This window comes from Vombatus ursinus, unplaced genomic scaffold (genome assembly GCF_900497805.2).
Source record: "Vombatus ursinus unplaced genomic scaffold, bare-nosed wombat genome assembly UNPS02014791.1, whole genome shotgun sequence".
NCBI lineage: Eukaryota > Metazoa > Chordata > Mammalia > Diprotodontia > Vombatidae > Vombatus > Vombatus ursinus.
This window is the reverse complement of record NW_020954569.1, coordinates 31,573,071-31,590,584: the sequence shown is the minus strand read 5'-3', so window position 1 is coordinate 31,590,584 and position 17,514 is coordinate 31,573,071. Positions and strand designations below refer to the sequence as shown.

Genomic DNA, 17,514 nt, shown 5'->3' with positions numbered 1-17,514 from the left:
GGTAAACATGGCATATAGTGGCAGAAATTAGGGGAATTCTGGGAAAAATATAAGAGAAGGGGTATAAAGCTTTGGTGATAAGAACTGCAATTCTAGTCTTTACTGAGGATAGCAGCAGTCAAATGAAATCTGTATAGCAGTTGCTATACAGATAGCAACCTCCCTTATGACATCATCAAGCATGCAGTTTGCAAACCTGTCCTACAAGACATGCTTCTTACTTATCAAAAATATTCCAAGAAGGGAAATATCAGAAACTGCTTGGTTTACTTCATCTTTACTCTTTTACTTTAGCCAGTTATATTCATTAATTTTTCCCTGACCATACTCATTAGAAGGAACAAGAATTTATCCCCAACATGGAATAGTGGAAAAAGTCAGAAGATAGCAATGTTCCAATCATTGTTCCTTTTAACACCAACCAGCTTTATGGCATGGGGTAACTCACTCTCTGAGTCTTAGATTCGTCATCTGTATAATGGGAGTAATAGTGTTTCCACTACCTACTGCACTAGGCTTTTGTGAGGAAAGTGTATCAGTGGTAGATTGAGGCCTCAGAATCAGAAAAAGCTCTGTTCAAATCTCATTCTGTCACATAAAGAGGATGGGACCCTGGGTAAGTTATATAAACTTTCAGGGATCCCAACAATTTACCAAGACAATAAATTGTTACACAATTGAAAATATAACTGTTCCCTCAAATGTAACTATAGAAATCAATCCCCTCAGCTTTGGTTCTAATTCCAGGGTGAGTCAATTTCTACCTCAGTCCTCTATATCTTACCAGTCACAGACCTCTAAACCATGTTTTATGTCATCTCAGGACACTAGCACAGGCATTTTATGATTTGCCCTGCTGACACAAATTATATCCTCCCTGAATGCCAACTCCTTCCACACTTTGTACTTCTTACTCAGTAGTCAGGGGAAAAATAATCAAATTAATATTATCATTGCAACTGGAAAAAGTGCTGCTCTAAGATTCCACTCATCATCCCTAAATCTATGTAGAATTAAGTCCCCTTCTCTGGCCAGCTGGCCCCAGCATGTGTTGTATCTGCCTAATTGGTTATAAGCTCATTGAAGACAGAAACCATCTCACTTTTGTGTCACCCACAAAATGGCAGTTACTTAATAGATACCTGTTGATCTGAAATATTTTTTGAAGGCTAGTTTATGACTTTGAGCAAGAAGAATATAGCATGTCTGTGCTTCAAAAAGCAGGTTTATTTTTTCTTCCTTCCTATCACTAAGCTCCTTTGTTGTTGCTAGTACACAGTGCATAGATCCTAACTTCTTAAGTCTAGATTCCTGATGCCTTGTTATCCAAACCTTCAGCTTAGGTTTCTTCTCCTCAATACTGCTATGCTCTCCCTCATTTTTTTTTAATTCCTCTATCTCCTAATCTAAATTCACAATCCTTACTTCAATCAATTTACTGGACTTAACCCTTTGTTTGTTTGAACTTTCAGTAATTACTAGCTCCTAAGGGTTCTGGCTTATCTTTTTGCACTGACCTCTTGTTTGTTTGACATATGGTATCTGCCAGTCTCCTTTTATGTCTAATGAAACCATTTGTCCTGCCTCTATCCCATTCCTGCCTTGTCTTCATTGCCAAGATCCAAGATGACAAAAATAACTGAGAGACTTCTTTTGAAAATGTCATAGACTTAAAAAAAAATCACTAGGAAAATTAGATCATACCTATAGCAGTTTGACAAAGTACCACCATTTGTGAAGAAATAAATACACTTTAAAAGTAGGATAGAGTCAAAATTGGTGAATGGTCAGTTTTATGATATATGAAAGTAATAGAAGATTGCTGAGTCATAAGGACTGATATATATGAAGAATTCTGAGAGACATAGGAAATGATGCTGAGTGAAGAAAGCAATTTTTAAAAATATATAATAACTTCCATAAAGCATATTGAATCTACTTAGACAACAAAACTCTGATAAAATATGATGGTCAATATCATTACCACCTGTCAAAGTTAAAGGGTGTCTCTCCTTTCTGTTAACAAACATTATACTGTTTTTTTCAGGGAATTTCTTCTTAGAAGGGTGGAGAGTTATTGAAAAGTGGCTTGTGTAGAAAAATGCATCAAGAAATTTCTAAAAATTAAAGACAGAACAAAAAAGATAGGGTTCAATTTATATATTTCATAGCTAGCTCTATAAACAACCACCTATATATACATAGAAAGTGTTTGGGAATATTTACATCTCTGACTGGCTTCCCTTAGTTCAACTACCATGTGGTAAAGAGCAAAGAACTGAAGGATAAGAGTGAAGAGACCTGGGTTCTAGTTCTGGCTTTGCAATGTGACCTTGCAAATTCCTTAATTTCTCTAGGCCTCAGTTTGCTCATCTGCAAAAGAAAGTTGCTGAACTAGATTACTTAAGGGATATTCAGTTGCAAAATTTTGTGATTCCTACAGTGAGAAAGCATCCTTAACCTTTTCTCATTTGGAAAAGTAAAATAAGAGGAAGTATTTTCATTTCAATAAACTGATTTTAATTCTTGGACACTGAAATCCCAGGCTTGCACACTGTTATTTATGTTAAGGTAGGGCATATTGACAATTGTTATGTGATGAAGAAAAAGATTCTTGGACACCTGTCTCATTTATGCAACAAATTCTTTTTTTCATACTTATCTTACATTCATCTATTTATGTCAAGAAAGAAAACTTATGAGCACAGCATCTGTTCCTATAGTGATGAAATTGTAGAATGATCTTATAAGAGAAAAAAAAAACTACACCTTAAACAGTTAGTTGTCAAATGTTTCAAAAGGCAAAATGTTAGTCTTTCAACAACATTATCTTGTCTAAGCAGATCAAATAGTGCTTTCAAAAATGAATCATCAATGCCAGCCTGGTCTCTATAGAGGGACATCAACATCCAGTTCAGTAGAGATCAGCACCAATCACATTTCTTTCTTTAAAACCTTATTATGGATTTAGAGCAATGCTTTTAACTTCTCGGTACATTAAAAATTTCTGATAACTTCTTACTAGCTCCTTTTTTTTTCTGTAGCCTAAAGTATATTTAAATTCAGTGTCAGCTGCTGACAGTACTTTGATTTTCTGAGTAGCTTAAACTAAATTAAAACATGATATATGAATAACAAAGGGAGTTTTAATATGAGATTTTTTTTTGGACACCAAAATTCAGTCTCATGAATCTTTACCAGATTTTTCTAAAATTCATGTCTTATCCTTTTCATTAAAACTGAAACAAAATAAAATTTCATTTCAAAAGCCTAGGAAAGAGCTTCCAAAGAGCCAACAGTGCTTTCACATTGGGGTACTTCTCACATTTTCTATTTGATACAGATACTGACTGGGAGCTGATAACATCATACCCACAAGCTGAAACTTTGTTGAAGCACAGCTGTTTCCCACCACTGCTCATACAAATTCACAATGTACACAGGTGACCAACATTCTAGACCAAACACGTCTTTTAGAAAACAACAGTAAAGCATGAAGATTAGAAGTTAAATTGGTTTACCTGCCAGACTGCCAGGTCTCTGAAGGGTAGCAGTGGCATACAGTTCCTGTGAATGCTTGCTGTACTGGTCTGACGTGTGGACTAGACGTTTTGTAGGAGATAGGGTAGCATAAGTGCCAATGGTTGAGCTTAGCTGATGAATAGGAGAGGATGAAATATTAGACTGGATGGTTGGTGGAGAGGTCACACGTATTGGGGAAGGAGAAAGTCCAGCTGAAGACACAACAATATTGATGGGTGAGCTGGTGCTATATGACTTGGCTAGACGGCTTGGAGACTGCTTAGGAGAGGAGACCCGCTGTGTGGTGCTGTATCCAGTGCTCTCTGAGGCTGACCCCACCCGCTGGAGCTTTGTGGGAGAGCCTACCTGCTGCATGGACAAGGGAGAGCTCACTCTCTGTGCTGGCAGAGTGGAGCTGGAATAATAAAGGGCTGAAGAATGCTGGGAGTCAGGCAAATGGAACGCGCTCCCATGGCTCGGCACAAAGGACTCTCTTGACTGAGAGGCAGCATGTGATTGAGAGGGTTCAGATCCAGCTAAATGGGCTGCTCGGCTAGTTGTGCCCTGTAGTCAAGAAGAGAGAGGGGATGGGAGGGGGGGGAAGGGAAAGAAAACACAACTTGAGGAAGGCGTAAAGCAAAAAATGCTTCCATATACATTTAACCCCCTTGACGCAGAAAAACAACTTTCATCAGATCAGGAAAACTTCTGATCAAAATACAGGGTATCCCAAAGGTTTTAGTACAATTTTAAGCTATTAAAGCTAAAAAATGCATTACAGACTTTTGGAACATTTTGTAGTTTTAAAGCAAATTAATTGTGTATTGGATTAAAAGGCAAGCAACTTTTAACCTGTAAAAGTAGTAGCATTTTTAGGAGACAGTAAAGTCACAAATGCATGCTTCAGAAGAAAAAAATGGCTTGACAAATTATTTACATATATGTATATATACATACACACATGTGTATATATAGATGTGTGTATACATATATATATTATGTATGTATATATTTGATTACACAGCTGAGATGTTTCTCACCCTGAAGTGAAAGCATTTGCATTAGTCATAATCTGTAGATTTCTGCAGACCATCAAACACTTTTAAAGTCTCTTCATTCATTAGTTAATCTCAACAAGAAACTCAAGCATTAAATCTTTCTTTAAGGGGCATTTCCCTTTGCAAATTTTCTGCCCTCTCAACCAACCAAGTTGTATACTTATCTGAAGAGCACCCCAAGAGTAACCATACTTCTCAGAGTTTATTCGGCTGCTTTACTCATCGAGGATTCTTCCTTTTGGACGAGTAAAGCTGAAAATCATTTCTAAAGATAAAGTCAAAACAAAGACATTCTATTCTGCCTTCTATATATGATGCAGCAGGAATCAGAGAAATTGTGACATGAAAAGAGGGTGAAAAATCAGCCTTCCCTACATTTGAAAACTCAGCTCCACATCTTTCTGAGCTTCTGCATGAGAAGAGCTTTCTCTCCCTCTCACTAGCTCTCTTTAAGAGCCCCCTGCAGCTGTGTCTTCAGATTGAAAGCCAGTTGCCTCTTATTTATTTACACCGGCACAAAAGAAAACAAGGACTGGGGTGGAGCTGGAGAGAAGGATTGGAAGAGGAAGCACTTTCCTTGAATCTAGTCCAGGGGCACATTTGCATTCCAATGAAAACAGAGAATTGTCAACCACTTCTGTGCTGGAGGTCTTAGATCTAGCTTTCTGTGAAGGAGCAAAAGTTTTTTTTTTTTTTTCCCCCTAAGGAGACGATAAGGTGGAGAAGGGGTTGTGTGGGGAGAAAGAAAGGGAGCTGGAGCTGGAATGGGAGAAAGAGTGGAGTACAGGAAATTGTGAATAAGGGCAACAGGCAGACAGATAAAGGGAAGACCAGATGGGGAGGATGGGATGGGGGTGGGGGAGAGAGACACAGAGAGACAGAGACAGAGAGTCACACAGACAGACTTACAGATAGAATCCTCAGCAGAAGCTTCTTATGAAAAGTTTCAGTTATGTTAATGAGCTCTTTTTGGAAGGGTAAATAATAGAATATGCATTCTTGGGTTTAGAGGATGATCAGTGGTTGTTAAATTAATAACATTAAGATCCTCTAATGGCAATACTTTGGAGTATGAGACAACTGAGTACTTTGTTGAAACAAGTTCTTATAGTAAATACTGAACTCTGCTCTTCTCCAACTCAAAAAACAAAAGAAAACAAAAGAATCCTTCACGTAGAAGAATTATTCAGATATGCTCACCAGGCAAAAGATCCATCTTTAAATGCCCTGCCTAAGTATCTGGTTTGGATAGCTTGGGTACCATTTTTGATTCAAGTGGATTTCAGCTTCAGGGCACCCACCTTCAACCTAAGGGAGATGCCCTATTTTCACACAGAATTATTTTGGGGAATAATTCCGAGTCAGATTTTTCCCCTACTCAATTTTCTAGGCTAGATACATGGGAAAGAGTTTGACACTGGGGATCAAAGGCCCTGGGCTCACTTCCCAGCTAGGTTTGTGAACATGGGTTAACCACTTTTTCATGACTTATAGAAGTTTCCTATTCTATAAGGGGGTTATATTAGATGACCTCTGAGGTGCCAGTCATAAAACTATGATCCTAAGAGCCTGTATGAAGCATACCTTCCCAGGTCATATCCATTTGCAGCTCTGATGAGCTACTGTTTCTAAAGTTTTAAATGGAAACTCAGGGTCACACCAGGAGCAGAGCATAAATGACCTCCTTTCTGCACATTTCTATTTACAACAGTATTGGTCCTTCACATCCACAGGAGTCCAAGTAGCATACAACGGTGAAACAGTTAGAAGTGCCAGTTTCCCTGGTGTCTGATGAACACCAAACATGGCCCCTCTGAGAGCCTTCTCACCACCTCCTTTACAGAGATTAACTTGTGTGCAGCTGATGACAGAAATCTGATGAAGGTAGAAAATAGGATTGTAGCAAGCACAGGTAAAGCAGAAATTTCCATGGAGAGAGGTAGGTGAATGAAATTTTGGGCCAGCAAACAGGTTTTCAAAATCTGTTCTTGCATGCTTTATAACAGTATCCTGAAACTCACATCCTAAAACATGATACAGCACATTGCAACGTGAAGTATCCAATTTGGTAACCTGTAATACTCCTTCTACTACATATTTAAATATATCTATAGATATATCATATATATAATATGCATATATATTATATATATAGATATAGATCTGATTTATAATAGAAAACATGGTAATTTTTACTTTATTGAACTATCCAATTTATTGAACCATACTTTGGACCATAGTGTTTCCATGCTAAAGATGACAAAGCTCAATATTTTATACAATTGTTTTTAGTTACAGTCAGTCCCATTATACAAATTATTGAGAAATAATCCACCTATACTTTGTTGCTGAGAAAAGGAAAAACTATCATCCTATTCATTCAGTGATTTATGTAATAGTGGGTAGTGGCTCAGAGAAAAACTAGAAGGGGAAAGAACACCAGGTTCTGATAAAGCTGATATACTTGCCATCACCTCATTCATAGGTTCTCAGATTTAGAAGAAGAAGGAATCATTTCTGTCCAAGCCCTCACTTAACAATGTGAAAAAGGTGAATCCAGAAGTTAAATGACTTACAAAGGCCATGTGAGTAGTGTGTAGTAGAGATAAAATCTGAATTCAAGTCTCTCACTCCCAATTCTCTCCTCTTTTTTTTTTTAAACCATATTACAAATGGATAAGGAGTATTTTTTTTTCCTCTTCCCACTTGGCTTCTCCACCCATTCATGTTACCCTTTTATGAGAGAGAGAGAAAGAGAGAGATCAAAGAAGATGACAGCCACTTACTATATATAGACTATGTACTCCAAATGACTCACATCTGTATAGCACTTTAACATTTGTGTTTTCCTTGTAGCACTTCTATGAGGAAGGCAGCAGGTCTTTACTTATGCCTTCAAACACTTTGGGACTGTAATGACTATTTTTTCCTTATTTGTTTTTTAAAGAATGATTAATTGTTCAAATTCATCCATTCTGCTTTGTTCAAAATTTGGGTGTTATCTTCAAACCATTCTCATTAGTTACTAAGTCCTAGAAAATCAATTTCCCTGACAACTCAGTCCATCTATCTTACTTTGGCCAGACTAATATTCTGTGTGTAAAGGACTTCAAGCAGCCAAAAAGGGAGAGAGGCAGAGGGGGAGCTTTGGGATAGACTCATATCACTTCAAGTTGCCATTAATGGTTCTTTATTTGCCTACTGAACATAAAGGTTTCAACTAGCATTTCCAAAATCTGGCTGAGCCCTGCATTCCCAGCTTTATCTTCTTAGGATCACAGAACTAGAGTTGGAAGGGACCTTCGATGTCATCCCGTCCACACTCCTTATTTTACAGTTAAAGAAACTAAAGTGCAGTGAGAATGCAACTCCTTTTATTCCTCTCCCTGCTCTTCAAGCTCTTGCCAAATGGGACAAATGTATTTTCTTAGGATCATAGTATTTAGGATTGAAGGGACCTTAGGGAGCTGATTCAATTAAATTTGATTAAAAAGCATTTATAAAATATTCCTCCCCCTCTTTTTTTTTTTTTTACTTTATGGTAGGCTTTTGGGATGCAAAGACAAAAATGTAACAGTCCCTATCTTCCTGGAACTTAAATTCTGTAGTATTTGAAACTGTTGATCACCTAATCTTGGATACTCTCCTCTGTGTTGTCAAGACCCTCTTCTCTCCTGGTTTTCATCGTGTTTGACTTCTCCTTGTATGTCTTTTTTGGAGTTTCTTCAGCTATGTCATACCCATTAACTGTAGGTGTTCTGTCAGGGTTGTGCTGGAGTCAGATCTAACCAGCTTAGGAGAGCAGATTGTTAAATTTTCATTGTGAGTATTTATAGCTTGAAAATTGGCAAATGCAACAGATTTGGACTAGATTTATTGTTCTGTTAATTTTTAGGCTTAAGAAAGCAATGGAGAAGGTTGATAATGTGGATTAAACCTAAAACTGTGTTGTTGGTACTTTTTTTTTTTTTTGGAGAGCAGGTTGCTGAACATTTACCAGTATAGTACTGGGACTCTTTCCCAAGGCTGTGCCCTAGACTCTCTCCACTTTTCCCTCTATACTATCTTGCTTAATGATCTCATCAGTTTCCACGTGTTCAGTTAACATCTCTACACAGATAATTCCAAGAACCATATATTTGTAGCCCCAGTGTCTCTCCTGAACTGAACGATTACATCACCAATTGTTTTTGGACATCTGTAACAGATCAAAACGTCAAAAACAGAACACATTATCTTTCCTCCAAAACAGCCCCCTCTGTTAAACTTTCCTCTTATTGTCAAGGGCACTACTATATTTCCAATCACCCAAGGTTACAATTTCAGTGTCATATTTGATTCCTCAGTCTCACTCATCCCACATATCCCATCTGTTGCCAAATCTTGCCATTTCTACTTTCATAACATCTCTCATGTATATTTCCTTGTGTCCACTCTCAATACCTTTGTGGACCATTATTTCTTGTTGCTTAGATAATTGCAATAATCTCTTCTCTTTAGGTTTTCAGGACACCATTCTCTCCTAGTCCTCTTACTACCTATCTGTTCTTTTTCAGTATCCTTTGCTGGATCCTCATCATGCCCATTAATCAGGGACATTCCACAGGGTTCAGTCCTGGGTCCTTTACTATTCACTTTCTATACAACTTCATTTTCTGAACCAACAGCTTCCATAGATTTACTTACATCTCTCTGCTGATGATTCTCAAATCTATCTATTCTGCACTAAGTTCTCTGTAGAAATCCAGTCTTGCACCTCTGACTACCTTTCTCAGACTGGATGTTCAGTAGACAGCTTAAACTCAACATATCCAAACCTGAACTCATTATCTTTTCCTTTACACCCTCCTCCTCCTAAATGTTCCCTTCTCTATTTGTGTACAGAAAAAAAAAATACCTTCCTCCCAGTCCCTCAGGTTTGCAACCTTTCATCCTTAACTCCTCACTATCTCTCATCCTCCATATCCAATCTGGTACCAAATCTATCAGTTTCAATTTCATACCATCTCTGGAAAATGCTCCCTTCTCTCCTCTGGTATGCTACTACCTCAGTGCAGATCGTCATCATTGCTAGACTATTGCAATAGCCTGCTGGTTAGTCTTCCTGCCATAAGTCTCTCCCTACTCCAGTCTATCTTCCATTCAGCAGCCAGAGATTTTCCTAAAGTGCTGGTTTAACAAAAACACCCTCATATTTAATAAACTCCAGTGGCTCTCTATCACCTCTTGGATCAAATACACAATTCTCTATTTAGCGTTCAATGCTTTTCATAGCCTGCCATGCTGTCCTCCTCCCCCAGTCTTCTCAAACCTCATACCCTTTCAAGTACTTTTTGATCTAACAGCACTGACCTCCTGGCTGCTCCATGAAGAAGACATTAGGCCTCTTGGCTCCAAGAATTTTCTCAGGCTGTCCCCTATGTCTGAATAATCTTATCTGCTAAACCCCCACTGCTAAAACCCCACTTTCTACAAGAGGCCTTTCTTAATTCTAGTGCCTTCCAACTGAGAATTTTTTCATGGATATATCTTGAATAGAGCTCACTTTTCCTATAACAAGTATATTTGTTTGCCTATTTTCTCCTCAATTAGATTGTGAGCTATTCAAGGGCAGGTTGTTGATGTTGTTCAATTGTTCAGTCATGTCTGACTCTTCGCGACTCCATGGACCACATGGGGCATGGGATTTTGGGTTTTTTTTTTGGCAAAGATACTGGAGTGGTTTGTCATTTCCTTCTCCAATGGATTAAGGCAAACAGAGGTTGTGACTTGCCCAGGGTTACACAGCTAGTAAGTGTCTGAGGCCTGATTTGAACTCAGGTCTTCCTGATTCCAGGCCCAGCACTCTATCCACTGAGTCACCTAGCTGCCTCCTCAAGAGCAGATAATGTTTGTTAACATTTCTTTTGTATACCCAGCACTTAGCACTATGCCTGGCATATAACTGACACTTAATAAATTCTTATTGACTGACTCATCTCCCTGCTTAGGTCTCTTCCCATTCCATCATCCATTCTGTGGGCAAAATAATTTTTCATTTTTTTTTCAGCCAAAGACAAGGTTTATTAAAGATCTGCCATATTAGCCAGACTCTTAAGGAATCTGAGCACCTATAAGCTATTGGCTAGATTGTAAAAATCTGAGCAGTGGCTAGATTCTAAGAATCTGAGCCCAAAATACTTTTTCTAAAGTGTAGGTTTGACTCTGTCATACTATGTCCACCCTCCACTCAATAAACAACAGTAGATAACTCCCTATCATCTTCAGGATGATATATAGGTTCCTCTATTTGACATTTAATGATCTTTATGAACATATCATCTTCTTAACTTTCCAGTTGTTTTCTAATTATTTCTTCTCCATTCCCCTCCTAAGAACTTGGATAAGAAAGTTAAACTTGGGACTTGGGTACTTCATCTATAAAATGAGTGTTGGATTAGATCATCAGAGATCCTTTCTAGCTCTAGATTTATGATCCTACAGTCCTTCTTTGTTGGGATGGACACTATAAGTATGGAATATTGTATGTCATGTTTGACCTGGATGATATATTGGTTTGTTTTGCTGGACTTCCTCCCCAAACTTTTTATTCTTTGCTATAAAGGATGAGTGCCTGGGAGGGGATAGAGGCAAGATTTGTTGGAAAATGTGTGTTATGTAAAAACAAAAGTTATAAATATAAATTTAAATTTATTAAATTAAATTAATAAATTTAAAAATTAATTAAATCAACCTTAAAATTTTATTTCAATATGATCCCTACAGGAATTGATGATAGAGAAAATTGCCTACAGCCATGTAACAGGGAGTTTGAGAATGTGGTAATCTCTAAGGAATTTTGGCTTTCAAATCATGAACAAACAGTGTCACTAAGTAAAACAGACCCAAAAAAAGTGGATTACAGATTTATAATCAATCTTTAGCGGAATCCTTTAAGACTTGCCAACTTTCTTGGAATGGCCTGAGAGGCTCCTGATTCCTAGGATGCTGGGCAGACAGTCTAGAAATGTCAGAAATGGAAAACTTTGTGCTTTCTCTAGAATAAAGAATAATGAGCAACACAATCTGCCTTTACTTCACTTTCCCCAACTTAAGCTACTTTTTCTCCATCCTGTTCTCCTGGAACTGAAGTCAGTTTGGCAAGTTTAATTATTATACAATAATCACAGTATGGGGTACAAACTGGATTTAGGAATCTCAGGTTCTAGTCTTAGTTATATAACTAAGAAGCTTTATGACTTCAAAAGTGACTTAAACTCCCAAGACTTCAATTTCCTCTTCTATAAAATAAGGATTTGGATTGAGATAACCACTCACGTCCCTCTACATCAGGGGTTCTGAACCTATTTGTATGTGTGTGTCATGGACCCCTTTAACAGTCTGGTGAAGTCTATGAACTTCCTTCTCAGAAAAAAAATGTTTTGAATAAATAAAATACACAGGATTACAAATGAATCAAATTATATTGAAATGCTATTATAAAAATAATTGTAAAAATCAAGAAGTCAGGTCCAGATTAAGAACCGCTTCTCTAGATATACTAAGACCTATTGATAAGAAATCAATATGATTTCCTCTTATACCCTTGTTTTATTTTTACATCTCTTGAAAAATCTTCATACTTCTACTGGCCAGAGATATTTAGGGAAGATATAAAACTACACCTCTGTGTCTTTTGATTATGTTGCATATTTATTTTTTGATCAACTAAGTTTAATAGACATTAGCATAAGGGTGAAAGAAAACACAAGATAATTGACAATGATAGGACAAATGATTGCAACCATGTGAGCCACAGGTAAAAAGAAAAAGCAGGCCAAAGCTTGTCTTTAGTATTCTTGCATTAACATATTACCTCTATGCTGCCTTATCCTAACCAAGGCCCCTAATAAGGCACTCCAAGTGTGTTCATACTCCTCTCCCACAAAAAAAATGTATTCCTTCAGAGAAGATAAATTTGGTTTAATGTTAGGAAAGCAACAGGATTGGCTGATCAAAGCACTCCACTTGAGTATGAGTCATAACTGCATGGTTGGTAGAATGTGTATTGGGCTAAAATGAGTGAGGTCTAAAAAGGAAAAGGAAGAGGAGAATGTACATTTAACGAAAATAAGGGAGGTTGAGATTACATATGGGCTGCAACTATACTTGTAATCATTTGCTAATTAAAATAATTATTTCAGTAAGTATAATTAGACATAAACTTAACAGACAAGATATTTTCTTTCAAAGGGAGATTCCATAGAAAATATTCACAATTGAAAGGAATTATTTTTATTATTGTTAAATAAAAAATAAGTTTTTTCAGATAGTGTAGACAGGATAAAATGAGAAAAAAAATGAAGAGATATATGACAAAAATCATTTTAAAACTCTTATGAATAAGAAATTGCCAATTTCCCCATAAACTTACCAAAGTAAATATTTTAAAATAAACTATGAAATTGCCTTAATAAAGAATTTCTTTTTATGTAGTGACATATATAGAAAACCTCTGTCTTAGAAAGTATCACATTAGTAACTGCATAAGTAATTGCCCTTTGGACACTGGCATCCTGGAGAAAATCTTTGTTCTAAATCATGCATAAAACTGCAAAAACAATTTACCTAATTCTGTTTTTTTCTTCCTTATTCTTCAAAAATAACATTCCCACAAAAAAAATTGTGATGACACTGAACCATTTGTCTGCATGATTTTCCTCATCAGGAACGATTAACTCTCTTCAGAAAGTATTTCCTGAAAACTTGCTCTGTGCCTAGCCCAGGACTAGCTACAGTGGGAGATGCAATCAATCATCTATTGATTTAGCCATTCTTTCACTCTGTCTGACCCACCTAACAGGTGCTTCTCTGCATGGCAGTGAAATAACAATCAGCATTCAAAAATAGTAGCACATTGGCCTCTGGTAGAACGTAGCAGATGGTATATTTGTAATTATATTTGAAATGAAAGCTCTGTTCTTTTTCTTTCTTGCTTGCTTTCTTGCTTTCTTTCTTTCTTTCTTTCTTTCTTTCTTTCTTTCTTTCTTTCTTCTTCTTCTTCTTTTTCTTCTTCTTCTTCTTCTTCCTCTTCTTCCTCTTCTTCTCCTTTCTCGGTTAAAGAGAGAGGCCAAAACTTTGTAGATGGATGAAGGCATGCCTAGCAAGGCATGATTCTTAATCAGAAATAAATGCCACTTTGGCTTCTGCAAAAGCTATTTCTTCCAATTTTTTACTGAAGTTGTTCTTAAGAACTCCATATCATCATTTATTCCTTTCTCACTCCAAGGATCCATAATTTTGTCTTTGTGAACCCATCATTGATAAATGTCTCTGGCCCTCCATTCTTTAGCAGACAGATTTTATCTCCAAACGTCAAGGCTCTGTTTGATTTCACCTCTGTCAGCTCTTGTTCCACCTTCATAGGTCCCAGATCCTCTGAGCTTTATAAGAATAATAATGTTAATATCACCACCAGCAGTAATAGCTGATATTTCCATTGGGCTTTCTATTGAGAGATCATCTGATCTCTTATTATGTGGTTTCAAGCACTGTTGTACCTAAAATAATTCATTATCTTGAGAATTATCTGGTGATGAACCTCTTTATTTAGGTAAGCTAGTCCTCAGATGACAGAAACATGGTCCATACTGTTGGTAGCCTTTCTATCTTGTCAGAACTTTCCAAAGTTATGCTAAGCTTGCCTAGTGTTAAAACAATAACAACAAAAATCCAGTGTCCCCTCCATGCCAAAATGAGATCCGGAAGCAGTACATATGCATTATTATGATCGAAAAATCTCCTTCCCCAAAGTGCCATGCCTCTAGCCAGGATGCCTCAAATAGTTTCCCTTCATCCCCATCTCCTCAGGTCCTACTCAGATGCCTCATTGCAGCATGGAGCTGAAACTGGTTCCTTGAAGGTTATGCTCGTGGAATGCAATCTATGGAAGGTCATATTTCCCACTACTTAGAGATAATTTATGCAAGTATTGGCTGTGGTGGTTTGACATTGGTTTAATTCTAGAGAGTTGAAATCTATTCATGAGTATATCACTTCACTTATATTTTGTGCACTGGTATGATATTTCAAAATATTTATATATTTAGTTGGTTAAAAGTATAAGATGCCTTATGAAGATATTTGGTTTCCTAGCTAGAGAAATTCTACTTGAATGACAACAGCCAAAGCATGATTAAATTCACTTATTTATTCATTAAAATTGCCAGCATTTATTAAGCACACACTATATTCCAGGACTTGTGCTAGGGGTGCTGGGGTTACAAAGACAAAATTCAAAATAGTCTCTGCTTTCAAGATGCTTACATTTTACTACAGCGATCAACAGCAGCACAGATAAGCAACAGCAAAAAATCTACAAAGTAAATTTTTAAAAAGGCCGGGGAGTGGAGGGGCAGAGGGGAGTTAAGGCACTAGCAATTGAAGAAATCAGAATAATCTTCATATAGGAAGTGTCACTTCAGTTGAACCTTGAAGGAAGCTCAGAATTCTACAAGGACAAGGAAGGGAAAGAGTGCATTCCAGTAATGGGGAACAACACATATGGAAAGGCATGGAGATGAGAGACAGGATGAGAGACACGAGACTAGGTTGGTAGTTGGTGGTACAGTAGATAGAACTCTGTGCCTAGATCCAGGAAGATTTGAGTTCAAATTCAGCCTCAGACGCTTACTACCTGTGTGAGCCTGAGTAAATCAATTAATTTTGTTTCCCTCAGTTTCCTCAACTGTAAAATGGGGATAATAATAACCTTCCTTGTAGGGCTTAACATGGTACCTGGCACATAGAAGCCTCTACATAAATGCTTATTTCCTTCCTTCCTCTTCTGAGGCTGGCTCTCTATCCAACAAATTGTATAACATTATTTTTATCATCATCATCATCATTACTAGTATTATTTTGATAATTCACATATATATTACCATTTATTATACATAAATATGTGTTTTATACATTTATATGGTACTTTAAAGTGTGAAAAGTGTCTTAAAAATTTTCCCATTTGATTCTCACAATAAACAACCCTATCAGGTAGACATTATTATTGTCACCATTTTATAGGTTAGGAAATTGAGGTTCAAAGAAGTTGTGAATTATTCAGATTTGACTTATGTTTTCCTAACTCCACGTCCAGCATGCTATCAACTAAGCTTTGAAAGAGAGGTGGGACACTACGGGTATGAAACATAACATACACTATGAGACATAGTCAATATGTTGATTAGTTTTTCTTAGCTGTTTCTCTTTTCTTTGTTACAAGAGAAGACATTAGGGAAGAAGGAGGATATAAATAAAAATTAGAGGGCTAGACAAACAACAGGCATCGAGAAAACTGACAAAAAGAAATACAAACAAAACAATAAAATTGCAGTGAACGTTCAAAACATCATTTTGAATTTCTATTTCATTTAATTCTATTTAGAATTAGTGAGGGTCTATCACATGCCACTAACACCAGTGTGGCCTTTATAATATATAATATATATAAAATGTTATACATATAATATATATAATATAATATAATCTTATGAAATATTTCATTTTGATTTTCTGTCTGTAAACTCACTTGAGATGAGTATACATTTTCCTGAAATACTATCAATAAGGCTAGGGAGATTTTCTTCTGAAATGGTTACATCTTCAAACATTCTCATTGTTATTAATAAAACTGTGACTGTTTCATTCATATTACTTATATCTGAAAAATGTCTCATTGTCACAGGGAAGATGTGCATTGACTGTTTTAATGGTGTGATGATTTTCTATAATGGTTGAGTCTGTAGGCTGACAAAACAATGAGTTAAAAATAGACTTAGTTTTTTTTCATTTTTCTATTGACTATTTTCATATTACCCATGTAATAGGTTTGACTGATCTTATCAGTGAGATGAACATTAAAAAAAGAAAAAAAAACAATCATTTTATTGGTTTCTTTGGTGTCATAAGGACAATGGCCCTATGTAAGTGAAAATACACATTTGAAAAATAGTTAGAGGGGCAGCTAGATGGCACAGTGTTTGATAAAGCTCCTGACTTGAAGTCAGGAGGACCTGAGTTCAAATCCAGCCTCAGATCCTTGACACTTAATAGCTGCGTGACCCTGGGCAAGTAACTTAACCCTGATTGCCTCACCTAAAAAACAAAAAACAAAAAACAAAAAACAAAAAGAACATATTGGGGCAGCTAGGTGGCCCAGTGGATAGAGCACCAGCCCTGAAGTCAGGAGAACCTGAGTTCAAATCCAGCCTCAGACCAAACACTTGACACTTACTAGCTGTGTGACCCTGGGCAAGTCACTTAACCCCAATTGCCTAAAAATAAAACGAACAAACAAGAAAAGAAAAATAGGAAGTCGGATTTTTATTTATTTGATTATCTGCATGTCTTAGGATGCTTGTAAAAACTTGAGCCTTATTTCTACACAGTAAATTTTGCTCTTTGAGGGCAGGGGCAGTTTTTATTTTTAGTTTTCCTATGCTAGGTCTATGATGGTATAGGTCTCTGGTATGCCTTCCATATAGTCTACAGTTAGAAAAATGTTTGTGGAATTAAGTGCCCTTTGAATTTAAACATAAAAAAAATATGACTGAAGTCCTAGGTTCTTAATAGGTTCAGAATAATGGACCAGTAAGCTTGAAAATTTAAGCTGTCCAACTGTTCACGTGCTTCTTTTCAAAACAACAACAACAACACACACACACACAAAGAAACAAAAAATTGTGAGTGGAGAGAAGTGGCATGGCACAATCACTGGACAACTGGCTTTAAAGTCCAGTAAACCTGGGTTCAAGTCCTGTCCCTGGCATACACAGGTTGGGTGACTCTGGGTAAGTGACATGACTTTGTGTCCCTCTGGGTCTTTATAACTCTAAGGTTCAGAGCAAATGCTGATGTGCCCTGTTAGACAAAGTTTCCCAGAGGGAGCTACCTACAA

General features: G+C 36.9%; 1 protein-coding gene across 1 annotated transcript in view; it reads right to left on the bottom strand.

Annotated features, from left to right (window-relative positions):
• CTNND2 (catenin delta 2) overlaps positions 1-17,514 on the bottom strand; it is a 912,708-nt gene that overhangs the window by 478,627 nt on the left and 416,567 nt on the right. The window contains exon 6 of the mRNA XM_027869022.1: positions 3,522-4,086. Within this exon, the coding sequence (XP_027724823.1) occupies positions 3,522-4,086 (565 nt within the window). The remainder of the gene's footprint in view (positions 1-3,521; positions 4,087-17,514) is intronic.